At 39.6% G+C, this 27,990-nt stretch overlaps 1 protein-coding gene and 1 non-coding gene across 6 annotated transcripts; both read right to left on the bottom strand.

Moving 5' to 3' along the window:
- On the bottom strand, positions 1–25,204 carry TIA1 (TIA1 cytotoxic granule associated RNA binding protein). Of its 5 annotated transcripts, none has more exons than XM_054997141.1 (13): positions 25,003–25,204; positions 19,493–19,589; positions 16,949–17,047; positions 16,489–16,543; positions 16,285–16,317; positions 15,018–15,105; positions 7,594–7,669; positions 6,133–6,241; positions 5,719–5,814; positions 5,552–5,636; positions 4,552–4,675; positions 2,703–2,845; positions 1–2,249 (listed from the first exon to the last, which is right to left on the bottom strand). In XM_054997141.1, the coding sequence occupies exons 1-13, from the start codon at positions 25,026–25,028 to the stop codon at positions 2,102–2,104; spliced, it is 1,179 nt and encodes a 392-aa protein (XP_054853116.1). In that variant the 5' UTR covers positions 25,029–25,204; the 3' UTR covers positions 1–2,101. The 5 variants fall into 5 exon arrangements, with proteins under 5 accessions (XP_054853116.1, XP_054853117.1, XP_054853118.1 ...); XM_054997142.1 differs by having other exon boundaries at positions 2,703–2,842; XM_054997143.1 differs by lacking the exon at positions 16,285–16,317.
- A 312-nt stretch (positions 25,205–25,516) lies between these two features.
- TRNAG-CCC (transfer RNA glycine (anticodon CCC)) lies at positions 25,517–25,587 on the bottom strand. The gene has a single exon. It is a non-coding gene; the product is annotated as a tRNA-Gly (tRNA).
- Positions 25,588–27,990: the final 2,403 nt, after the last annotated feature.

The raw sequence follows: 27,990 nt of genomic DNA, 5'->3' as shown, positions 1-27,990 counted from the left end.
TCCATTTTAGTGACACGAATTTTATTTAAGTAGACCAAACTTGGGCAGTTCTATTGCTGAAAACACAAATACAGAAAATTCCATTGCACCAAACTCACCTCAGATCTACTAAAATGTCATCTTTTGAAAGAATTGTACAGGCAGAGGTGGTAACCACAAATTATGTTTATGCAAATTTAAACAGGAAGCACTATCGAGTTAAAAGCATCTCTTCAGTATACTTTATTGGGGGCAGTCTTGTCTACAAAGGTATTTTTCCCCGAGATATTTGTATCCAGCTGTTTACAGCCAAGTTTTAAACACCACTGAACTGAATTGTTCCACAGATATTCATGCCATTTCTGGTCCTGCTCACTCTTGGTAAAATGCCAGCTGTGAATAGTCATGGGCAGAGTTTCTCTAAACTGATCCTAGGCTGCCCTTTCTTGCCTATTTTCCTCCACTTACTGCAAAATAAAATTCCCTTGCATACATCCAAGTTTCAGAACTGTTTCCTAGAACCTTTCTTTCTATGGAAAAATTTCCCAAAGACAATGAGGGGGTTGAAATCAAGATAAACAGAATCAGAACAGCTACAAAGCAACCCTCCCCCCACTGTCCTAGTATTACTTCTTTCCATAGAATACAGTCATGTAGGACACTCAGTACTAAAACTCAAATCTTTTTATAAGTTGCTGTACTGCAACTAAAGCATAGCAAAAACATCCATCACTCTGAAGTTCATATAAACAAACACTGCACTACCGGCATTTCTTTTGTTGTTGGGTTTGTGTTGGGGGGTCGGGTTTCCCCACTCTGAAGGCTCACTGAGGAGGTAGGTAGCAATGGTTATTTTCTGGCCTCTAAATGATTCAAAATGCTTTATCCGGCTGGTCCTTCAGGCTTCACTGGAGCATTCCTCATACCCCGGCCTGATTTACACAATGCTACAAGATTTCATAGCTCTACTTGTACATGCTAAAGTCAAGTCAAACTTCACATGAGTAAAAAAAAATGCTAACAGTAAGACTGATGTCTTCTCTATATGTCTCTGAAAGAGAGGACTGTGTATTCAGAAAACTAAATGTGTCTGATATTCACATGCAAGAACCAAAGTTTTCAACTGGACTCGTAAGTCATGTGTAGATCTCTGCCATTTTACCCTTTCAAAGAAGGAGACGTACAAAAGTTGACCAACTTATGTGAAAAATATTAATTTGCTAAAATAGTTTACATGAGAAAGGATACATGTAAATGTAAAAACTGACAAGATTTTTTAAAAAGCTGGTTCATAAGAATGTCACATTTTTAAGCAGTATTTGAAACTGGGCTGAAATTCATCAGTGAAGATAAAAGATCTTGAAGCAAATCCAACAGGGATTTCCCAGGCACCTTCTCAAGTCTAAGAACAAAACAGTTAACATGAAGAGTTGGATCCATCAGAGCGCTCTGCACAACTAGCTTTGTTGATCAGCAATTCCCTGCCCCCACCCCCATTTAATAATTTAATAGCTGACAGTAAGGCAAAAAACCACTTTTTGAAAAATGTCTAGATACAAAATAATGTAAACCAATAAGTTATATTTGAAACCCCAGTATAACAAAAGTGAGGAGATGGACACTTTATACAATAGGCTCTCTTTAAAACAGAATTGTGCACAAGCTGAAGATCATAATAAATCTTCAGAATTCACACAGTTTTGGCGTGGGTTTTTGTTTAACTGCTTTCATATACACATTTTTAAATCATACTAGGAATGCAAACTAGAACTGCACGCTACTTCAGTGGAAAAAAAAGTTTGATATTGTGCAATTTTCTGCCCCAATCTAAAAGTGGCAGAAATCCCTGCATTAGTTGTGTTTCAAACAAGGATCTTAAGAAACACATCTCAAAAGAGGAAAAGAAGGCAAAAGTTGGCAGATATCCAGCATCTAGTATTTCCCGTTGTGTGTGTGTGTTTTAAAAAAAAATGTGGACAAAGTTTCATGATTAAAAATAAATACTGTTTCTGACATTTGCACTGACTTGATTGGATAGATTTTTTTAAAGTAAACAAAGGATTTACAATGCTCCATATAGCCTCAGAGCCACCAGTTGTTTCTATTCCAGAGTCCTTCTCTCTCACTGTGTTTCAAAACCTGCCATCCGATATCCAGTTTGACTAGTTAGAACACTTCCATTCTGTCCCTGGGGAGGAGGTGGAGGGGGTGGTGGAGGTGGTGGTACGCCGTAACTTGCACCCATCCATGCTGCAGAAGACTGTGTCTGACTAAATCGAAGAAGAAAGAAGATCAGATTATGTTTACCAAATTTACATTAGAAAATGAACAGGATGGTTTCAAGAGAACAGGCTAATGCTAATGTCTGTCCAATCTGTGTAATGTCTAATTCAAAATATTCCTTTTGATATCAAACCCAACACCAGCTATCAATTAAGCAAAACAAAAACTGCTTCAGACACATCCTGTACAAAGGGAATACACAAGTTATGTCTAAATGTGTACAGATCAATTTGCTGAATGGCAACTCCAATTCCAGAGAAATCCCATGCTTTGATTACCAGATACACAAAACTAGTGAACTAGTGAATTATTTCTACCATAATCCCACATGGAGGTTTGCAAGCCATTTATATTTAGAAGATTTACAATGAGAGCGTTGTTACAGTGTAAGTACTTTCATTCAGTTCATTCTAGGAAAGATTTCTTGGCACAGAACTTACTTAAATCCCTGATTCCACGGTTGTCCATACATTCCATATGCAGGGACTTGCCAGCCATTAGGCATATACTGACCAATCTGTTGTGTGTTTCCATACCATTGGCTCCACTGTCCATAAGGGGGTGGATATCCCACTTGATTCTGCTTGAAGATTAAACAAATCAATGTTAGTCTATTCTGTACAGCTACGACAAAAGGCAGTAGCCATCCCATTAAAGTTCCTCTGCAATTAATATACCTAAGACACTAAGACATATGTAATTATGTCAACTGGAAGTGTTTTGTAGTCAGTCAGTGCTACAACATTACAGCATTCTGAATCAAGAGACTTGAATACTATGGTGAAATATCTTTACAAAATATACAGCACTAATGCTAGGTATGTTAACATGTAAGTTCATATAGCATGTTCCATAGGACAATGGTCTATCTATCTTAGTTCTGCCTGTCCTGAAACTAGTTTTCTTCTCACTTGTGCCTTGCCTACCACTTGCACACCTGTTTCCTCCCTCAGTGCTATGACAACAGTATACAAACCTTAGGATGCAGTGCTAACAATTTATTTCCTATATTTATAGTCTGCCTTTTTCACTGAGGCTCAAAGCGGATTACACAGGGTATATCAATATGGTAAAACATCTATTAAGCAGTGTACTAGGACCAGGACTACAGAAATCTGAACAAGCACAGTATAATAATATGTGATACAGCATGCAGGTACAAAGCAAAAAATGGTACTGCACCAGTAGAAAATAATTCAGTGACAATAGGATTATATTTGCAGCAAATAAATACATCGTATACTGATAATCCACAACTCCTTTCCCTGTGTAGGTCTGCCCCCTGTGTTGTTTCCCACCCCCATCCACTGAAGACATTCACTATATAATGGTTCTGCAATTGACTTGTCCAACAAGTTGTAGGATGGTGTGCAACTGTTTTACTCTAAATCGCTTAAGCTTGTACCAGTAATCTAAGAATTTGACTATAAAAGTGAGCACAGTAACTAAAGAATGAGCAACACATTTCCAAGCAGAAACAAAACCCTGTGTATATGTAATTCATACACAGGGCCGGCGTGCCCATTGAGGCCAGGTAAGCGGTGGCCTCAGGGCACAAGGGGGGTGGAGGAGTGTGCCGCAGAGCTGGCGTGGCTGGCCTGCAGCTGCTGCAGCCAGCCAGCCCTGTGCCGCCGCCGCACAGCCCCAGCTGGGCGCAGCAGCCACGAGCCACTGCCGGGGCGGCATGCAGAGCGCGGAGCAGCCTCCGCCCCCCACCCCAGCCATCCGCCGGCAAATGCCCCCGGCTTGCGCTGCGTGATGTCATCACGCAGTCTGTGGCACATGCTGTGCGCACGCGTGCGTGGGGGGTTGCCACAGGCGCCAGAAACCCTGGCGCCAGAAGTGTTCACACAAAACACACAAACACCCTCCATATCTAGCCCCTATTGTTTTCTGGTTTATTCCCGATGTCACATTAGGAAACTTGCATGAAAAGAGGGCTAGAAGAAATGGTCTACCCATTATGCAGATCTGGCAATAATAATAATGTTCGATTTATATACCGCCCTTCAGGACAACTTAACGCCCACTCAGAGCGGTTTACAAAGTATGTTATTATTATCCCCACAACAATAATCATCCTGTGAGGTAGATGGGGCTGAGAGAGCTCCTAAAAGCTGTGGCTGACTCAAGGTCACCCAGCTGGCTTCAAATGGAGGAGTAGGGAATCAAACCCAGTTCTCCAGATTAGAGTCCTGTACTCTTAACCAATACACAAAACTGGCAGTGAGGGTATCCCCCTCCCACCCCAAGTTCCAGCTTATAAAAGCAGAAATAAAAGCCCCTTACCTGCTGGATTGGACTGATCATATCTGGTGTTTCTTTGCCCCAGTAACATTTCACAACATGCCCTTCTATGGTTGTGCCGTTGACTGAAACAATTGCATGTGCAGCACTTTCATGAGAATTGAACCTGTAAGTAATCAATACAAATCTGATTAAATGTGTGAATGAACAAAACATTAAAGGGGAGAATCTTTCAGATACTACAAACATGCCATACAGGAACTTCTTCACATTATAAGGACTACCATTATAAGGAACTATCCTATTTTCCTGAAACGAAAACTAGACTTTTCCAAATATGCTGTCAAAAGGGGATGTGTGGATCAGAGAGTTTTTGTTCAGACAAATACAGTGTGTGCAAGGCATCTGGACTCTACAATTTATATACTTAGGGTATAGAGAAATACATTTCCCTACAGAAAGTGGGGCAGAGGACCAAATTTCCCATATGTCATTCTTACTCTGCACCAGATGTCAGGGGAAAACATCACACAGTTCTGTATTTATAACTAAAACACACACAGTGGAAAATCCGAAGTGGAAAATTTGTCCAGCAAATTAAAGTGAAGCATATGTGCATAATCAGCAGTTTGGCTGGGCAACCAGAGAGTGGTTTTCTATAAAAGTAGTAGTTGCCTGGAAGAACCACTGCAGGGAAAAATGATACCAGAAGCTTTAAAAAGGAGCTTCAACACAATCTACCAGTCATTAATAGAAATATAAACAATTGAAGAACAACAAAACTTTCATGGATCTATATGAAGAAAACCATTTAAAGAAAAAGAAACTTTAAATGTTAATAGTAAACTTGTAAATAAGTTATTGTTGTGTGAATGTAAAAGTAAAACTTGAATTGGACTATGTGCTTGATAACCTTTAATAATAATAATTTAAAAAAATAAAAAATAAAAAGGAGCTTCAAAAAGGACATGTTTTCCAGAACCTTAAGCTATCCAGTTTATTGGAGCACAGAAAACTACAAACATATAAAACAATGTCATACCGCACAAAGGAGTACCCTTTATCTGGGAAGACCCGAATTTCCATTATCTGCCCAAAAGGAGAAAACGTCTGGCGCATTAGCTGTTCTGCAAACCAGAAGGCAGAAAAAGTTAGAAAGGGTGGCTGGAGTGAACTTTCTAGATAGCTCAACAATGTAATATGTCCTACCTGTTAGCCCTGAAGTAACACCACCACAGTACACAGTGCAATTGCTTGGACTGGACTGATTTACAACATCATCATAGGAGAGCTGTTTGGCATTTGCTACACAGAAAAACAAATTTTTGTAAGTCCCCAAGTCGTCTACAACAAGAAAATAAACAATTACAGAAACATCAGATAGTCTCTCCATCTCTTGTATTATCCCCCAAATGGCTTGTAATCTAAGCATTTTAGAAATATCATTAAAACCAAGTTCCTTTCACAAGATTCACCCTCTTTCTCTGGAGGCCAGAGCATCGATTGGAAATACTGGTCCCTAAGTTTGGAAAAGCCTGCCTTCTACATTGCAAAAAGAAAACACTCCATATGTTACAATTACTGGCTGAAATAAAAAAGAGAAGATAAAGTTTATACACTTACATTCGTATGTATTCTTTGGAGCTGGAGGTTTGCGCGTTGCCCAGTTAGTCCTGATTTGTCTTCCACCAAGCCACTGTCCGCCCATCTGCTGAATAGCGTTTTCGGCATCCTAACCACAGAGGAGTACATTTTCAGAAGTTGTTAAACAACAATTTGATTTTAAAAAGGTATAAAGAACTCATGCAATGCTAATTTACAGTGAAACATTTACTTCTTCTATAAAGTCTTTTTACTGTATTAAACCTCTAAAGCATCTAATCTAGAACGCTAAAATCTTCTTTGCAAATTGAAACACAACTGTATTTATAATAATTTATAGACAGCTGTTTATCCACTTTTGCCCGATGCTCAAAGTACATTATGAAAGTATAACCTGACACAAGATGCTGCTAATAATAATAAAAGTTTTCACCTAGAGATTTTTATAAACAGTCTTTGCTGCAACTATTTCAACAAATTTGAATTTGTAACTTATAAGTTAAAAAGAGCTGACTCCTCTCTGACACCATTACCGAGAAAGAAGTGACCTACCACCATATAGAAAGCCTCTCATCCTCTGAGACTGAACCCATTAGAAAGCTAGGAAATCTGAATTGCACTGCTGCCTAATGCAAAACTATTTAGGTACAGCTGGAGTTAACAGCCACTTTTCACAGATCTTAAACATTCTACTATTAAAATAGTGCAGCTACTGACTGAAAGAGGTAATGCCTCTTCAGTACCACAAAATAAGACAATATTTAAAGTGAGGTGTGCTAACAGGGCAGGCAAGTTAAAGGAGTTCTGTCTCAAACAAAATGAAGAATGCAGTGTCATTCATTAAATATAAAGTGGTGGTACATGTCAAAAGATTTCTTTACCATGGGAAATTTTAGCATAGGCTGTTTCCCATTATAGAAACTGTATTTGTAAAAGAGTAGTATCTTCAACAAATGTTCCTATCTTCACTTAAGTGATTTTTTGTTTACCTGTTAAGTAATTGTGTGATCAATTAATGGCAAAACAATCGACAAGATTTATTCAGCAGAGGTGGAAGATGTTTGTTTTCCATTTGTAAATGTATGGAAATCATTATTTTACATTTGCAGAGCACATCAGTTGACTTATGATAGGAAGATAACTCTGGTTCTTGACATTAGCCAGAGAACCAAGGGCCACAGAAGTTGCACCTTCTCCCGCTGAGAAAGAACATCAGCAAGAGAAGATCATCACCACCGTAACTACACTGCCAAATAGAATGCATTCTTTTACCTATCCCCTCCGTTACTGCCTCCTACCTTTTAGACTGTAGGTCTAAAGATAGGGCCTGTCTCTTATTGTGTACAGCAACTAATAATAAATTGATAATAATGATATTTGTGTAGAACTCCATATGATTTTAGAAACACACTGGTAACATCATGAGCAATAAAGACCTGTCAATTCTGGTGAAAGTTCTGAGATCAATATGTAGTCACTCACCCATTTATTGAAGAAAGAAACAAAGCCATATCCCTTAGATTTTCCTGTTGCCATGTCCTTAACAACTCGTGCATCCCTAAAAGACAAAGAGAGAAACAGCTAAGCATCAACAGAACAAAATCAGAATAAAATGTTTCACACGCAGCTCATTTGTCATGTTTCGCCTTTAATAAAGTGAACTTCTTAAAATGCACCAGCAATATATAGTCAAAGCAATTTTCCATTTTACTAAGGTTTTATCACATGGCAGCAAAAATTAAACTTAATTGTGTAAACATGCAAATCAATAGCTTTTTAAAAACAAATATTTTACAGTGGTTGGTTCACAGTTCAAAATGCTCTTACATAATGTTAAAAACACTACGCATGGTCAAAGCAGCTATTCCAAGGAATAACTGAGGTCATGTAACTGACTAGCATATTAGCCAATGGGTCACTTTAACCATGCAATTTATAAACTTACTATTGGCCAACACATACTACCTACTTATTAGAAATAGAAAATAGAAAAAATGAAAAAATAGGAATTAAAAGGCATACGTCGCCTGTTAACTGAATTCTTTAATTTTCTCAGGTCAATTCGTTACCCCCTTTTTGGACTTGGGCAGCTGTAAATTTTGAGAAATTGACATTTTCAGAAATGGTTGCATTATGGAAGAAAATAAACACTAACATGTTTTTTTTACTATACACTATTAAATCTTTAAAAAACTGCATTCGTAATTAACAATCATACAGGACTGATTGAAAACTACAAAGTATATAAAAGTAAAAAATTTATAAAAGTAAATAGAACACTACAACGTTTGTCCACTGTGAACTGTAGCTTGCAGTTAGCCATGGCAATGCTGTCCATTCTTCAGAGACATTCTGCAAAATAACCAGAGCCCTATTATTTGAGATTGAGTTAATAAAAAGACAAAGACCCAGCTACAATAGCTACACCCCACTGGAGGAAAAGCTCTTTTTATTAACCAATTGCTTCTCAGGCAATTTGTGCACAAGAACATCTCAGATCTAGTTTGCCCTCCCCAACCCACAAGAATCAGGCATTTTCAACATACACAAGCAACCACAGAATAAAATTAATATGAAAATTATGCAGTGTAACTAAAGAGCTCCATAATACCCTGTTATCACTGCGTTTTTTCTACTGATATAATACCATTTTTCTGTATTATATTATAACTGCAGTGACATTATAACTGCACTATGTATCATGTCTAGTATGCTATGCTTATTCAGATTTCTGTAATCCTAATCCTAGTACATTGTTTATTAGATGTCTTATCATATTTACTGTATAGACTTACACTGTGTAATCTGCTTTGAGTCTCAGTGAAAAAGGGGAACTACACAGTAAATAAAAAAACACCAAGACCAAGAGGTTTCCTGATGCCACAGGCTCAAAACAGTATCAGCATAATCAATTATTCAACTCTATATTGAGAAATTGATTTTAGAAACAGAGCTAAATAATTTGAAGGCCACTGAAAGATCCAGGAAGAATTCAAGAACATTTTAAGATGTTACCTTATAAAAAGCCTGTATTTTTAAAAAAAACCTATATTCTCAAGAATTATTAGTTCAAATTATGCCTATGTTACAATTTGCCTGGCAACAGTTATTTTTATGATCTTATGGATGGTTCTCTACACTCTATGGACAAGAAAACCCTCTATACTTACCTCAAATGTCACCTTGGAAAATTAAGACCCAAGAAAATATATATATGCAAAGCAAAACACCCTCAGCTGAATGCCCCTAATATTCAAGTCTGTAACAACCAAGACTTGTTACAGGCAATTAAGATTTTTATTAAAAGAAATAAAATATTAAGATGGTATTATTTAATTGTACTTCAAAGGACAGCCCATGGACTAGTATCAAGTGTACTTCAGAAGCTTTTATTTTCATGAAAAATTTAATACTCAGCTTCTAAAAAAAATAAATTTTGCCTACACTTGATATTGTAAGACAGATCAAGATGGGTAGCCGTTAGTTTGTATGTAGCAGTAGAAAAGAGCAACAGTCAAGTAGCACCTATAAGATTAACCAAGTTTGTGGTAGTAGTGTATGAGCTCTCGTGAGCTACAGCTCACTTCTTCAGATACCTTGCTCTTTGATATTTTAACTATGTTTAATACGATTATAAATCCCTTAAAATCCGCAACTAATTAAGGGCTTGAAAATTATTTTTCAAGCAATCAGGACCAAAAAGACCTATTGAGTTTTAACTTGCTGAACTGGTAAAAGATTTTTTAAAACTATAATTATTGGTATAGTTCAAGTGCTTCTTCAACTAACAATCACAATGACACAATGCAATCCTAGGCTGAGTTACTCCAGTCTAAGCCTGATTGTACTTCGCGTAGACTAGTAACAGTTCACAGGACTGCTCTGTACTTATGCCAATGTGTCCCCGTAAAGAAGCACTGTGACATGTTTCTCTTCTTTCCAGCAGTTGTTTCCGAATGAAGGGAAAACTCATTCTTCCTTCAGCTCTGAGGCAACTTGTGGGGTGAGGGGTGGGGATGGGTGCCCAAAAGGACAATCTTCCCACTAGTGCATAGGCAGTACCCTCTGCAGCCACCAATATTCCCAAGGGTAATTAGTAATCACATGCCACTCATGGCTGAAGCCAGTTTTTAAGATTAGGTGCAGCCTTCAATATTTTCTTTTAAGGCAAGGTCTTGGAATAGAGATGGGCACAAACCAAAATACAAAACAAAGTTCGTCATGAGCCGGGCCGGTTTATGGTTCGTGAACTGATGGTTCATCAGAGCCCATTCTGACAAACCGCAGTAAACTTTAGGCCAGTTTGTTGGTTCATTTTTCAGTTCGTCACTGCAGACAGCCTGGCACGATGAATAAATTCCCTAGGCAATGGAGGGGGGGTGATGAACTTCTGCAGACCTTCTGCAGCCCTGGGAGCACCAATGTCAGCCCTCCAAAGCTTGATAGGCAGCTCTGGCTGCCAACCATTCCTCCCAGAAGAGATGGTATCCCATGATGCACCTTCTCTTCGTGCATGCTCAAAACTTCCTCTGCAGCTTTTCTGGGTGTGACTTGATTACTCAATTGGACGTATCAGGGGGAAAAACCCACCAGGTTTCCTGGGGGGTGGCTAAAAATGGGGGTTCCACACCTCTGCTGTGATCTTGCAGCTTGGCCTGCCAGGGAGGGGGGGCATTTATGCAAAGGGGAGTGGGCAATCCCCATTTCGGGAGCCGTAGCAGCAATTCTTGCTGTCAGCAAGTATCAACTCTTTCTTGCCTGTTTGTCCCCAGCTACTTTCGATCTCTATTATTCCCTATGGGGAAAACTATAGGGGCTATCCAGAGGGACGGGGGTGGAATTTAGCAAAATATATCTACAAATTTTTCAGGGGACCTACTGCTAACTGTCCTCTAAAGATCCCTAAAGTTTCAGGGAGATTGGACCTCGAGGAGCCATTTTATGGCCCCCCCAAAGAAGGTGCCATCAGCCACCCCGTTTTTTCCTATTGTAGAGAAACTGACAGCAACTGGGGAAACCCATAGATCATGCCTTTCCCAGGGTCCAGTATAACTTTCCTGAGAGCACCTGCTTTGGGGGTCTCTAACTCAGACATCTGAAATGCAATCTTCACCAAACTTGGAGGGTGGCCGGAGGAGAGCTTCCTGAAGAGTCCCTGTGAGTTTGGCATTTCTTGACTGTGAAGGGGGCCGTTCTAGGGCCTTGGGAAGCGACAAACCACGAACCAACAAACTGGTTCGTGAACCAGGGCAAGTTTATGGTTTGGGGTTCATGAAACACGACAAACCACGAACTGTGCGGTTTTGATTTTTTCCATTTCGTGCCCATCTCTAACTTGGAATTCATCCTTCCCTCCATAACCTGAGCTCTTGGTGCATGAAGGGGATTCATTCTAATAATATAGATAATACTACAAATGCTTAGCAGGAAACCAAGCATTTGGCCTTCTTGCAATTGTATCAACAGGAACTTTAGGGTTGACCTGTATCACCTGATACTAGCGTTTAAAAAGGTATCTTAATGCACAAAATAGATTTCTATCTTCAGATTAAGTATGTCTGAGTTCCTGTAATTTTAGTGGCATATAAATGCTTAAATACAACTGAAATTAATGATTTCCTACGCATACTTTAATTGCCATTACAATCATGAGACAAAAACAAACCTGAACCCTATCTAGTAAGAACACATCCTAATTCATCACCAGAGTTTCTGTGAATTCTGCGAACTCCTTTGTACTCTCCTGCACACAAGCAGACAACAAAAACCCTGAGAACTTCAGGTCTTCAGAAAAAAGTTCTAATGGTACAGATTTGCAGAATCATGCCCAAAACTACAGATAGTTTCTGCTAAAAGGACTGGCCAAGCAGATTTCAGCTGTCTGCAGGCAGGACATCCTACCCACTTATCTGTACCTCCTGAAACCCTTACTAAAAGAATTTGGCAAAAGCCATCCCTGAGTGCCAATGTACGTATATTATCCTCGGAAATCTCTCCTTTCACGAACAAATGGCTGATCCAGTAAGCTCCAGCCATATACTTAGGTGGGGAAGTCTGTTCCCCTTTCCTGGCCAAGTAAACGATCAGCAGTATCAGAGCTGACTCTGATGCAGAAATGATGGGAGAGTGGAAGAAGCTGCTTGCATGGAATTATCTGGCACACCCTAATCTTCTCATACAAGTAAGATGAAAACTCTGCATACGTCTGGCAGCCATGTGCAGGACCAGCTTTCCGGTACTGGTGGAGAATATCAAAGACCAGGGAACTATGACATTGCATATTTCCTTTGCAGATAATTTACAGTTTGCATATCACTTTCTGAATAAGACAGCTATCAATCTACAGATAGGGTACTCTGAATGGATATCACCAACTGTCATTGAATGATTGTGTGTATTCTTGACTTCTTTACTTACCCTCCTTGGTCATTAGTATTAGTAGCAGCAGCAGCAATAGGTATTTGTTAGCCTGCTCAGTTATGTTCTATTTAATGTTAAATACAAAAATAAACATTGCCATTGCCTTTTCCACCGACTTAAGAATTCTGCATAAAACCTGAACCTGGACACATGGTTTCATGAACAGGACTGGAAAGTCAAAGCAGAGACAGCTAAGTAAGAAAAATGAGAACTTAAAAGGAAATTAGAGAGCAGGCCCTTCAGGAGATGCCCCCCCCCCTCCATTTTATGCATTCTAGAATTTGTTCCAGTGTCTATACCTTATTCCTTTGGGGCTCTTTGGATGCCTAAGTTCTCAGTAAATTCATCACAATCAGGTATGTAATCTGATGAATTTGAGGAGAAGCTTTATTCTACTTACATAAACTGCCAGAAAGGGGTTTTTTTTTTAAATGGAAATTTTGATAGGTCAGCTAGAAGGTGATACACACAGAGAGGTGAGGATATAAGAGAAGGAGGAAAAGCAGCACAGTAACTAAGGTTTCCCCCACATCAACCCTGACCAAGTTCCATTTAAGGATGCAGAGGACCACAGAAAGTATTCACTTGACCATGAGCTGCCAGACAAAGATCTTCCTAGCAACATTAACAACCTCAGTGAGAGGAAACACTAACATGACGCCACTTTCTATGCAAGTTCAGTGTACTTCCTCAACACAGAGGAAAATGATACAAATGAAATTATATCCGAAGAGAATTATGTACTGCTACTTCACCACCAATATAACAACTGCTACCTTTTCCTGCTCTTCTACTTCTGAATCTGTCTTCTCTCCATACAACTGGTAAGCTCTCCACCTGTCATCTCTCTCCTCTGCTTCTGGCTCCACCCTCTTAGAGTTCTTCTGTTACTATTACTCTAAATGCTGTACACTGAGATCATAGGAGGAAAGAAACAACTGCTGGAAAAGGACAGTTGGGGAGAGAGAGAAGGAAGTGGACAGCATGAGTGAAAGATAAAGCAGAAGAGTAGGAACTGGGTAGCAGTGTTATTGTTTTGACGTAGTAGTACATGTGTTAAGAATTTGTTAGTCTCTTTAATTTTGTTCCAGTTAATAGAAAAGTATCAAAATACAGAAATATCAACATTGCCGTTAAGATTGCCTCTGCCTCTTCCACCATGTGTAACTCCTGAACACTGACAGTAAACTACACAAGATTCAACAGCTGCTGCTGGGCAGAACAAAGCCCCAGAAAATCTTGGGGCCCAGTGAAATACTTTTTTTCTCCCTTCATCTTCTACAGCAAAGGCACATCCAGCCAGGAAACCTCTTGAGGTGGAACACCGCCCCACCCCGCCCCACCCGCCCAACTCTGATTCCTGTCCTTTTGTCATCTGGCCCTGGCTGCCAGAACAACATGGAGAGGATGGGTGCCAGCATGGATCAGCTGGGGAGTTTAGGAAGAGGAAAGGTCAGTTTGTCCCTTCCACGCTATTTTCTTTTAGCAGCGACAGAGAGCCTCTAATAAAGGTACCGATCCTCTCTTCCAGTCTTCTGCAACCTTCTTACCCATCCACACAGAAGTATTTTAAGGGATCTAAAACATATACACGGTAACTACTCCTTATGTTATCAATCTTGTTGCCAACTGATTTTTAGTGTTTCATCTATACATGCTACATAGGAGTTAAATACTTGAAAGCAGCCAAACAACAGACTAAATATCCAAGGAACACACTACATCTTCCTTTTGCTTCAGATCTGTGTTACCAGAACAATGAATACAGTTAGAAATGTAGCTTTCATATAGACATTTTTTCAAGCTATAGTAACAACTCAAATACTAAGTTATTACTAGATTTATCAGGAAGTGTTTCCAATAAACAACTTCACTATCTACATCAAAAGTTACAGTGCCACTCTGCCTAACTGATCATCCTTATCAATAGTAAACACTCATTCCTAAAGTTAAAAAAAAATCACAGTAAGGACAATATAGGCTGGCTCTCCAGTCTACAACACAGTTTCATATACTTTCAAACCATGATAATTGATGCTGACAGTTACACTAAAGACTGGCTTCTAGTTTATTTTATTTAATAGAGCACCCATTTCACAAAAAGCCAAAATCTTACAGGGCATAACTTCAATGAAATCTGATCCATATCAAAGCTGCTTTTATTGGGTTGCAGCGCCTTTTCATTGGCAGAAATCATCTTCATATTAGCTTTGCCTTAGAGAATCCATTCTACAATACTAAGTCATTTAATGACAAATTCAATCAATTCACAGATTTAAAAGCAAGTTACATATGACATGAAATATGAAATCTTTAAAAAATATTTTTAAAAATCAAATTAAATATACCCAACTAATCAAGCCAGATGAACTGTTTGATGATTCCCATGCAACTACACAGCTGTTTAAAGGATATATTCTCCAACATGTTGAAACTTTTTAATACTAGATTATTGTCCCCATTACCCAGTATAAGACATTACTTACGATATTCTTCCAAATGGTGCAAAAGCTGCTTTTATGTCTTCTGTTGTAATTTCTGGGCTGAGGTCTCCAACAAAGACATGGAAGTGGTCTTATTGAGAAAAAGAAAAAAAAATTTACAAGTTTGCAGAGTACTCATGGAAATACAGGGTATGGTTTTTTAATCTTGTATCAATTTCCACATATCTGGAAACTACATCAGAACTAGAATCTTTTATCTATCAGATAACAAAATGCATTATTGTTTTATAGCCACTGATAGACAAGATAGTACACAAGTACAATAAGTTACATATAACTAAAAATTTTGTGGTCTTTGCATATTTGTAATTATTAACAACAGGCAACTATATTTCCTTCAGAGCTGTTTCCAAAGTCAAAAAATTACATTAAAGTCTTACATTCATAATATCATAATGCTACCATTTAGCTTTATTTATACATTTTTTTTAAAAAAATCTGAGCTATTTACTGGTTCAATGAGCAAAATAGAGCAAGATTTACATAAACCAGCATGGACAACACATGCTATAAACAGCTCAATTTTATTCGTATTTTGTGAAGAACAGTCAAAAAGATACCTTGCATTGCAACAGTTTGATGTTAAAGTATTTGACAGTTTTCTGAAAAGCCAACAGTTTTGGTTGCCCAGCCTTTACACCATGTGAATCCATGTGAATTCAAAGTATGTCAAATCCATGAGCAAGTGAACTAAGACTGAAGGCAACAGAACGGAAACAGTAATCCCTTCACAATTCATGTTAGAGCCATTAACATAAGAATGGGTGATACACTGATTTCATATCTTCCTTCACAGTCACATAAAGCCCGTTTTAATTACTGCCACCACTAACCAGTTTCTCAGAGCAAACATGACACATTACAACTCCACCTTAGTAAGATTCTGGTCAAAACCTCCCCCATGTTCTACGTTCTAAGGCCAGACAACACACTGGGTTGCCTACAAGCAAAAAGGGAATAGGATCCAATTGTAATAAAACTGAAACACCACAAAGGCATTTGTTGTATGGTGCAGCACAGACAGGAAGGAAGGAAGCTGGTTCTCTTGCCCTCAGACAGGGGCAACTCTGATAGCAAAAGTGGCTTAATGGGTCAAAGGGCTTAAGAAGTCAGCAACAGTCCACATCCTGATCCAGTTGCAAGAGGAGGGAGAAATCTTGTCACAACAGAACACCCACCCAAAATAGCTTCAGGCGGTTAGTGAATACCCCTGAGAGATTTCATTTTATGTTTAAGAAGATACAATTACCTTGTGAACGCAGTGTGTTGACAACGGTACTACCTGATGACAAAGATTAGATTTGTTCTTAAGTTTATTAACACAAACACATTAAATAATATCTTAGGATAATGATCAAAATAATAGGGCAAATATTTGCATGTTGCTTATTGCTTAACATTAAAAACACTTTTTTGCAATAAACAATAATTTCTTGAATCATAAGAGACTTACTGCTGGTATCTTTCTTCTGGCTGCTGGGGGTTGTTGCCCAGTTCACTTTGACTTCCTACAAATAATATTTGCTAAAATTATATTCAAGCAAAATAATGCCCCAAACCTAGCAAACAAAGTACACACACAGTAGTTTATCAAACATCAAGTCTGCAATAGCAAGCCCCTTGCACTAATGATGCTGAACATCTAGCAACCCTTAAAATAACCTGTCAGGTTATGTTTTATTATTTTGCTGAACTACTTTGTTTGCATATCCAGCATAAATACGAAGATGACAATTCACTCTTTTGTTCTGTGAATTCATCATGCAGCTTTCTTTAAAAAATTAAAGAGCTGCTACAGATAAGAACAGAATAAAAAGGTTTACCTTTATTTTCTTTTTTTGGTAAAGCAGTTTCATCCATATACCTAAATCCACACTTCTTCTCCAACTCACCCTTTAAACCTGAAAGCTTACCTTACCCATTATCTTCCGTCCATTCATAGCAGCTAAAGCTGCAGCTGCGTGACGATGTTCATAGAACTCCACAAAACAGTATGGATCATTTCCAGCCGTCTGTTCAACACAGGGAGAAAAGTTATCAGAGACCGGTGCTGAGCACTCTCAAAATCCCTCTTTTTCTGATATGGTCAGACAAGATAATTGTAACTTAAGAGGTTGTGATTCCAGGGTACCCTTACTGGCAGTGTGTTTTGGAATAGAAGAAAAAGTCTGCCAAAGCACCTCAAGGTGAACAAGCTGGCTGTGGAGAAATGGGAATAAAACCACCACTATCCCACTGCGGCCAGCATGCTCTTTTCTTGCATAACTATCATGGTAGTGGTTTTACTCTCTTCTCTGCACCTAGGTTGCTCTCCTCCCAGCAGTCACCCGGGTGCTGGGTGAGAGCACAGAGGCTGTGAAGAAGGGTGGGATGTTGTTGAGAAGACAGGCTCTTTACTTCCATCCCAAAAGCCTGCAGTTCAGAGAAGCTCATAGCTGTCCAGTCCTTGCGTTGACAGCTATTTCAAGTTGGGAATCACCTGCCAGAAACCCTCTCAGGTTTTGCTCATTTCTTAGGAACATGGTGCATAGCCCATGTGGGGAAACAGTGCTCAGAAGAGACACATGGCTCCCAAGTCTCTCAATATCACTGTAATATATAAAACCTGAGCCAAGTCATCCAGATTTCAGATGATAGGATACGGGGCTACATCTCTGTGGCCTAATGTCATGCACACTTTGAACATAAATCTAGGGACTCAAATTCCAGAGAAAGTGCACTTAGCACAAACAGCTGAGGAGAAGCAGCAGCATTATTACAGCACAGTACTAACACTAGTCTCCTCAAAACCCTTACAAGCCCTCTACCTCAAGACACAGGCAGTTACCATGATTCTCCAAATGGAGATGCAAGGACAATGTATCCACACAGGTAGATGATCCTTGCCTCAAACTTGGGACTGTTGGAAATCTCTCCTCATCTTCCCTCACAACACATACCTACTGTTTACTGTCTCAACAAATTCAAAGCAGCCTTTCCTGCACAAGGTTAACTATGCATCTTAGAATATGTTAGGAGAAGATCACCATAATGACAGAGCAATGTCATACTAGTGTAATCCCCAAATGCAAATGAGGGAAACAGCAAGTACAATCACATGTCTGGATTACCAGTGGCTTCCTTATAACCACTGCTACTACTGAATAAATACTCATAACCTGTTTTGCCATGGGAGAATCAGTCCTGTGGAGTCACTCCAATGGAAACTGCAAACTTTTAATGCAACTTCCTACACAGAATGAGTGAGTATTGGCTCAGCAATTACATTTTCCTACTAAATGATTCATAACGTATGAGAATGGGAGGAAGCTAAATGTGCATCTCTCTGAAATCCATGGCTCACCAGCACATGCAGAGCACTTGAGTCCTCACACTGTTTGTTGTCACTGCTGAACAGTACTGAGAGCCAATGTAATGTACTGGCTAGAGTGATGGACTAGGATCTGGGTGACCCAGGTTCAATTCCCCACTCTGCCACAGAAGATCGCTGGTTGACCTTGGGCCAGTCACATTCTCTCAGCCTAGCCTACCTCACAGGATTGCTGTGAGGATAAAACGGAGGAGAGGAGAACCATGTAAGCTGCTTTGGGTCCTCACTAGGGAGAAAGGCAGGGTATAAATGAAGTAAAATAAATAGTAATTACTGTCATTGCATCTCTTTTCAGATTCCTTCAAAACCAGAAACTACACTCGGAATCCAAGGCATGCTGCTTCTGAACTGTTCCACCCCATCACACCTTTCTCTACAGTCCTTGCTACCCCAGTATATATGGCTACTTCTGACACCAGAGCCAAATACCTCATTAAGTGCCTTTTTTCTGCATGCCCCATTAGCTGTGTAATTAAATATACTCAAGAGTATGTAAAGACAGGACTTGTCTCCTCCATTTTGCTGCTGGCCAAAAGGCGAGCTTTACTTTTAGTCACAGCTTCTCCCATGATGGGATTCAAATCTCTCCCTCTATTATCTCACATGGGAGATGACAGGGATGCTTTCTATGTGGAAAGGATATGTTTCCAGAATCTTCACCACTAGTGGGTATTGGGATGTTGCTATGGATTCAAGTGCAATTGCTATGCTCTCAACTCCTAAGGAACGGGGGGCATTTTTTGTTCTCTGCTGAGAGCACAGGATACTGACTGGCTATGACAACACCCAACAACAGGGCTTATGCTTGAGCTTTTAGTCTACTGCTGCTATTTATGCACAGAGAGTATCATACTGTTTTACTCTCCTTTAATACTCAGTTCAAATAAATTGTTTTTGTTGATGTGTATATTTTAATTTGTTCATCTACTACTTTATTGCTTTTAATTATAATGGTGGTAATTTTTAATTATTTTTATATTAACTGTTTTGTAAACCACATCAAGAGCCTCCTAGATGATAGAGGGAGGAAAAAACAGAATAAAATAAGATCTCATTCTCTAGGATGACAGTAAGAAAATCAACTTACATCCATGATCATTTTGCAGTTTTTACATGGTCCAATCTGGCTGAACAGCTGGAGAATTAGAGCTTCAGTAACATCTCTTGATAGGTTCCCCACATACCTGCAAAATTATATAAATTTTAGATCATTCAAAATTTTATACTGACAACTGCCACAATATGATTCTTCAATTAAAGAGGAGGAAAGCAACTGCACCTTCTAGAAGTCTGCTAAAACAAAATACATAAACTAATTTTCAAGGACTGGGTGCTCAAAAAGATGATGACAGAAGAAAAGTTATGCCAAAGACCAAAGTCTGACCCAGAGAAAAAAATCTGATTAGCAAGTGAACATTTGTTCTACATACATTTCCCCAGTGTTGTTAAAGCTGGAGGCTAGTTGCAGCTACTAAGTCTGAAAAGGCATAAACAGAAGCATCTGCTGCACATATTACACCCTAATGGTAGGGAAGTCTGAATTAGCATCCCTTTCTCTATTTAAATCCCTTCACACAATATTTCTAAGGGAACACTATGTTAGCCTTGCCATTGTCAGCAATTACTCTTCCAATATACTTACCTTACATCTTTGTTTCCTGTCCAAGTTATTAGAAAGATATATGTTCAGAAACTAGTGGAATAATTTTAACTCAGGTTGCAGAGATAACCTGGAGGCAAAATTTGTACTCAGAGCTCTACAAACTTGCGTCTCACCTATACAATCATTTCTCAAATTTTTTCTTGCACAATAAAAACCACAAATCAGAAACTTGACTGAATTTGAATTAAAGAAAATATTGTTATGTCTTTCATGCCAATTTCAAAGAATGACAGAATAATCCCCAGGTTTCTACCTGTGTACCACTTGAGAAGCACTATATCAAGTATAAGAGTCTAGTAGCACCTAAGACTAACCAACTTTATTGTAGCATATGCTACAATATTATGCTACAATATAGTTGGTTAGTCTTAAAGGTGCTACTGGGCTCTTTTTGATTTTGCTACTACAAACTAACACAGCTAACTCCTCTATATCAAGTATACTAATCCCTATTTCTATCCATGTAGTATTCTGTGTACATGATTGACACTCAGCTAAAGGGACACCAAAACACTCATATGATGCTGTTAATACATAAATTAGAACTTTTCTTCCACCTTACCACCCACACAAAATAGTGGGCATAGCTCAGTTTTTAAGGCTAAACTTGTTCTAGTGTACTATGATCATACAGCTTCTAACAGTGACACACAGAAACAAAATAAAATAGATATTAACTGTTTTTCATCAGGAGCATGTAAGCAGCCACCAAAATTATGTCTATTTTAGTGTAAAATATTAACTGCATTATGATGAGGGTTGCCAACCACCTGGAGAAAAACATCCTGCCCCACTAACAGAGGCGTAATGAATGGAGTTGAGTAGGTGAAATTTTTCATGGCATGGAGGTAAATAACATCCCCTTACATTTCTAAGGGGGTAGCACACTCTTTCTTCAGTTTCCTGGCAACCCTAATTACAATCAGAATGTCTCTTTGGGTTTTTACTATAACCTAATTCACTACTGCCCCATGTAGTTTTAGAAATCTGCATAAAGGAAGAGCATTTTACCGTATGAACTAAAAATAACTGCATTAGCAACAGATGTACATCCTCATGTACATCTGTTGGTGACCCAGACTGGGTCACCTTACCAGTCACAACTTTAAAAAAAAATCAAAACCTAAACTGTTGCCACAATGTGCACTTTCCCACATCTACTGAACCCCTCAGTATGCACTATAGTTTGTGTGTGGGATGCTGGGACTAAATGATGAGGCTCAGGTTCAAAGCCATACTTCATAAGAAAGGACCTTGTATAGTCTGGGTCACCTTACCCGTCACAACAAACTTACTTTTCAGTCCAGGTTACATACGGTTTAATCTCAACCAATTGTAACAGAGAGCATTTCTGATACCGAAATGCTCAGGAAAATGTAATCTATCACATACAGATGGTCTCCTGAAATCATGTAATAGGACAAATTTTCCCCTCAGCATCTTTTTCTGGAGTCTTTCTTGCTGTTTCATTCTCTTCTAACCATATTACTCTTAAGATATGTAATAATCAAATACTATTTGAAGCACACAGTTCAACCTTTAAATCAATACAATACTTTCAACATCTGAACAGTTTTAAGCTATACTGTTGCAAAAAATAAGCTAAAATTATTAACAAATTAAATCTATATTTGAGTACTAATGATTTCATTGAATGATTTTTAGATACCACTTATCTTAATCAGTATTTTAGAGTATGTTTCAATGCACATTTTAGTGTATAAAAGACACCTCACTCTATTTTATCCAGAAGAGAAATCAATATGCTTTGTGCCCATATGCATTTGACACTTGTAGATAGTTATGCAATTACATATTAAATTTATCACATTTATGTCGATGCCCTTCTGATTAGAACAATATTTTATGAAACTAAAACTATATGATTCGATTTGTAAAAAAGAAGCAATGTACACAAATGTTTAATTGCTAGGAAAAGTTAAAACAAGCTATTAATAGACTATTCCAAACTCATAGGAAATTGTAATTACTCCTGCACTATGTGAAACACATTAATTTTGTAGAGAATTTACTGAACACAGTGTAATTACTCCTGCAAAAGTATAAGACAGAGTGATCTTAATCCAGTTAAAGTTCAGCACTTTTTTTCACGTAGAAAATTAAGCACTTGTTTAACAGTGCAATTGTACAGTTACACACTTTTAATTCTACTGAAGATATTGGTTTAGGAAGGTGCAACTTTTTAGGACTGTACTGTAAATCTCTGCCATGGAAATAAAAATGCTAAACTTTAGCTGGATCATACCTAATTGATTTTTAATTATTTAAACAAATGAACTGTCTGCTTGAGAGCCAGAGTGGTACCGTGTTTAGTGGACCAGGATCAAGCCCTCACTCTGCCACTGAAGCTTGTTGGGTGACCTTGGGCCAATCACACACTATCAGCCTAACCTACCTCACAGGTGGTTGTTGTGGGTTTTCCGGGCTGTATTGCATTAGATGCCAGCCACAGCTGCTGGCAAAACGTCAGGAACTACAATGCCAAGACCACGGCAATACAGCCCGGAAAACCCACAACAACCATTGTTCTCCGGCCGTGAAAGCCTTCGACAATACTACCTCACAGGGTTGTTGTAAAGATAAAATGGAGCTGAGGAGAATGATGTAAGTCTCTTTGGGTCCCCAGTGGGGAGCAAAGTGGGATATAAATAAATAAAATTATTTCTAATAACTGGCACTGACAAAGCTGTATCAACAAGTCAGCTTAAATAATATAGGGTAGCTGGCCTAGAGCAATTATAATGTTTTAGGTAGATAAATATGGTGTAAGTTGTGTAGTACTGTGCATACTGTAAAGTGCTGATAACAATAATTTATTATTGTAATAATTAACCAATTCAAATACATGCCAATTTTTAAAATTGTAAAGTCAGCACAATGTACAATTAGACTTGTAAGAGTACAATATACTTAAATGAAAGTCTCCAGAGAGCCAATAATGAGTAAAAGCAAAGTGGGCAAACAGACAGTTAAGCTGATCAAAGTTATCTGTTTAACCTTCTGTATGCAACCACCACAGCATGAGGGGGCTTGAGACTACAGAGGCATTTTCTGTTTCAATATGCTAGACATAAAAAGTGTAACGGATATCTTCACATTACCTTAAACTAAAAACTCTTTCATCAAAATAGAGGATCCAGAGAAGAAACGTAATATAACCAGATCTCACATATAATACAGATGTCTGCCCAAGGTTATCACCCACCCCCATTCATCAGTGCTTCATAGATTCTTTGGTGATGCCTGTATAACTTACATGTCAATAAAATGAACGGACATGGATTGGAATGGGCAGGTAAAAAATATTACTAAAATAGGACCTCAAAAGAAAGCTTTACTAGTAACTCTGACCTATTAAGACAACCTTTATATACCCTCTTTTCCAGCCCTATAATGGTGACCAAACATGGCTTACAACACTAGTTTTGGTAGTGCCTTTCCCATTTATCTGCACATCCCCTTTTTCCAATGCACGATATAATCGATTTAGAAAGCCCTTCCCCCACAATAAATTATGAAAAAGGATATACACAGCCTCCTCTCAATGCCTAATACCTCAAAGAGATCTCTCCTCCCCCAACTACATTTTTTTGGGGTGGGGGTGGAATCCATACTGTTGCCTAAATGCCTTTGGGAAGAAGAGAAAATAGACAAACATAACAGGCCCTCTTCCCTTTCTGTGGCTTCCTCTACCCAGAGAAGTTTGCAAGCAACGAAGTTGCATAAGAGTCTCCACCACCATCACATCCTTTGTGCAAAGATTCTAATGTTTTTTGTTTGAAACCCTGTAAAATGAAGGGGTTACCCTCTACTCTCTTACTATATATCCTGTTTTTTATGACAGCTGAAATTTTTAGAATTGTTTATAACTAAGTAATGAAGTGTAATGAAGCTTCCCCTGATCCTCAAGTCTCTAAAATACCTTGCTACATGAAGAGGATAAACAGTCATTTAAAAATACTCATTAATACTCAGTAGTTGGCTTAAGTGCTCAAATTGTGCTAAATCCTGACCTCAATCAGCCTTACAACAACCCGCAGAAGTAGGCCTGTTTTAGTACCGAGGTATGATTTGTTCATTACACTTATAGCCTAGGAGCAAGATTCGGGTCCAGTAGCACCTTAGAGACTAACTAGATTTCCAGGGTATGAACTTTCGAGAGTCAAAACTCCCTTCGACAGATAGGTGGAGTGGAAAAGTGCCTAGTTAGCTTTAATGAGCCACAACAAGATAATAAACGTGAAGTGTTTTAAATACACCAAAGGGCAGAATTACTGACAGCATCACTTTACAATAGGCACCATTCAAAGAGGTGGACAGAAACACCAACTGAGACATGCAACTTCCACCACGGAATCCCAAGATTCCTTCTGGAGACCCCTCATACCATTCTGACTCAATCATTCAAAAGCAAACAATTTCCAGTTTTATTCCACCCCGGGTCTCAACAGCCCCTAAGAGGAGAAAAAGAAAATTTTTGGTCTAATCCATCCGAGAGGAGGTAGAACAGATTATGCCACTTCTAACTACAGATGCGGAAAGCCATTTGCAAAGGTTCCTCCACATGAGTTCCCTGTAAGCCAAAACCTAGCGCGTCAGGAAGGAAAGCTTTCGCCCGGGCCCGCTCCCTGTTCCACGACCTCTCTCCACAAGGAAGCACACAAGAAAGCGCTCCCACAATCTGAGGCGGTACGGCCCACTCTCCCACCTCATCCTACTCCATGTGTACCCAGCAGGCCTCCCTACCACGCCTCTCCTTTGCAGCTTTAATTTTTTTAAAAAGGTAGAAAAGAGAAAATTGGCTTTTTGAGGGGTGGGGAAGCAACAACTATCCGTGGCTGAGAGGAAACGGGTGGACAACGTGGCTCAACCCCTCCCCCTCCGGCCCAAAGGCCTCACAGCCTCCGACTCACAGGGTCTTGGGCATTTCGTCTTCCATGGCGGCGGCTCGTCGTCCTCAACCCTGCCCGTCCAGGTCCAGTTACGGCGCCGACCCGTAGGTCGAGTCCACACGCGAGGGAGACCCCGAGCCTCAGGGATCCACGGCGGACAACAAGGCCCCCCCGTCCCCGCTTGTCCTCTCAAGATGGCGCTGGCGGGCAGAGAGGCCCAGGCCGGCCGAAGGAAGGAAGCGAGTGCGCATGCGCCGCGGTGCTTGCACCCGTCCGCGTTGGCGCTCAATCCAATCCTCCGCCAGCCTCTTTGCGGTTTCTCTTTCTCCTGCCGCCGGGTGACTAGATCTTGCGAGACTTCGCTTCGCACATGCGCATCGAGTAGTTCATTTTTTAACAGTCGTGTGTTCTTTTTTGGTTTTAAAAAGTAAGATGCTGTTTATGTTACATGCCAAACACGTTGGTGGTAGTCTGGGAAACAGTTGAATTTTCGTTGAATCTTGAAAGTAGGGGGGAGAATTAAAAAACAATTTGTTGCGCCGCCCGGGAATCGAACCCGGGTCGCAAGAATGGGAATCTTGCATGATACCACTACACCAGCGGCGCCGATAGAAAAAGTTCTTGAAAACTTAGGTTAAGAGACAGACTGAGATAGTATTTTTTTGTAGAATAAATTATAGTTAGTAGATACTTTTCGCCCTCACAAAACGTACATTTTGAAGAAGCTCTTGCTTCTACATCAAATATAAATCGGTGTAATGCTTCATAATACTGTAATTCTCTTTTTCAAAGATCATGCCCGATACTTTTTGCCCTGTGTCTAATTTTTGTAATCCTAATCCTATTGCATAGTTTATTAGCTCTCTCACGCTACTTGGTTACATTGTTTCACACCATGTAATTTGCCTTGATTCTCAGTAAGAAAGCTGGACTATTAATAAATAAATAAATTTGGAAGCAAGTTGCATTGACTTCATAGGGGCTCTCCAGAGAGTAAGGCAGTGTTCCTATCTACACAAGTAAGGACCCAATGAATCCAGCGAGGAACAGGCAGAGGTCTGTTGCCTCTTAAACGTTCTAAATAAACTAAGAATTTAATAACTTGGGTACATGCTTGGAAACGGGATCTTTAAAAAAATATCAAATTGCTTCACATGGACTGTGTAAATTCCTTTGTTAAAATGAACCACAGCTGATATAAAAGAATAACGTGAAACAGGCTGCAACCCTGCACAGAGCCTGCTCAAATCCCATTGAAGTAAATGGATAGCCATAATCTACAAACTCACTGGTAATAGCTGGTTCTCTCAACTGTTATAGCCCTGACAACAGCGGTGCTCAATAGCAGGAACAGGGATGCCCCTTATTTCTTTGACCTACTCCAAAGAAATCCAGCTGACAACAGTTGCAAAGGGAATACCTAACAGTGAAATCCTAAGCAGAGTTAGGATCTCATTGTTCCTCCTGGTTCACCTGTACAGGAGAACAAGGTGGTGAAATGTACATACTTTTAACTGCTGGTGGAAAAATCACATTTTGGAATGCTCTGATATATTTTTTAAAAAAACTCCCCACAAAACAAAACAAAAAACCAGTGCACCAAGTTAACCTTTTTCCTAGCTGGATAGTTTTCTATTTGCAGGGAACATTTCAAGCTGGAAGAGTCCTGCTAGATCAGACCAGTGGTCCATTTAGTCCAGCATCCTGTTTCCTACATGCCCTTAAAGGATAATCTGCCAATTGTCAACAGTTCAGAGTGGACACTGGTTACTCTAAGACAATTACTCTTTTGAAAGGCTCTTAGTTTTTAACTTGTGTGCCCAAGTAATGGAATGCCTCACAACCATGTCACCAGAAGCAAAGTTTTCTGGGCCGCTTTTCCTAGTAACTTCTCCCCACCCCCATGCTTGCAGTTTTGAATATAAATGTACTTGCCACAAGAAATCTTACAATGGAAGAAATTTTATTCGGTTCCACTGAACTCTCATTGAATTTAGCTGCAAGAGTCCAACACTTTCCCCCTGTCTGAAACCTAAAAGGTGTCTATTTGGAATGCAGGAAGGCAGTTCTTATCTTACCGTATGTTCTTAGCAAGGGCTTATCTGTTTCTTTGTAGCTATAGGCATAAATGCATCTGCCACACAAACAGAACTGTGTTATGGCTCACAAAAGTCAATGCTGGAATAAATTTTGTCACGTCTTTCAGGTGCCCTTGGACTTGAAAGGTCTGCTCAGTACAGACTAACCTCACCTGAATCCTGGCAAATGTTCCTTGGGATTCAGCTAGGCTATTCTCTTGTTCTTCCCAAGATCTGAATCCACTGATAAGAACAAGAGAACAGCAGATGGATCCCAAGTAGAGTTGCCATCTGTGGGCTGGGAAATTCCTGGAGATTTGGGGGAGGGGAGTGGATCCTGGGGAGTTTTGTGAGGGAAAGAGAAAAATTCAAGTTCAGTAGCATCTTAGTAAAAGGTCTAGTAGCAACTTTATTGAGGCATGAGCTTTCGACAACCACAGATCTCTTCGTCAGATGCATGTGGTTCTCGAAAGCTTATGCCTCAATAAAGTTGGTTAGTCTTAAAGGTGCTACCGGACTTTTTACTATTTTGTAACTACAGACTTACGGCCAACTCCTCTGGATCTAGTAGCATCTTAGAGACCAATTAGATTTCCAGCGTGTGAAAAAGGACTTCAGATGGGTATAATGACATACAATCCACCCTCCAAGGCAGCCATTTTCTCCAGGGGAACTGATCTCTGTCATCTGGAGATCAGTTGCAATTCCGGGAGATCACTAGCCCCCACCTGGAGATTGGCAACATGAGAACTCTGCACCTCTTCGCCAGGATTTCGGGGCGGGGGGCGGGCAGACCTATCTATCGCCTCAGACAAGCCGCCCTCTGAGGCGCCGTCCCCTTCCACCCTGCAGGCGCTCGCCAGGCCTGAGGCTTTTCCCGCCTCAGAGCGGAACCTCCTTCCCTCTCTCCGGACAGACCCTGCCCGCCCCC

The sequence above is a fragment of the Eublepharis macularius genome, chromosome 14 (assembly GCF_028583425.1).
Source record: "Eublepharis macularius isolate TG4126 chromosome 14, MPM_Emac_v1.0, whole genome shotgun sequence".
NCBI lineage: Eukaryota > Metazoa > Chordata > Lepidosauria > Squamata > Eublepharidae > Eublepharis > Eublepharis macularius.
This window is presented reverse-complemented; position numbering and strand designations above follow the sequence as displayed.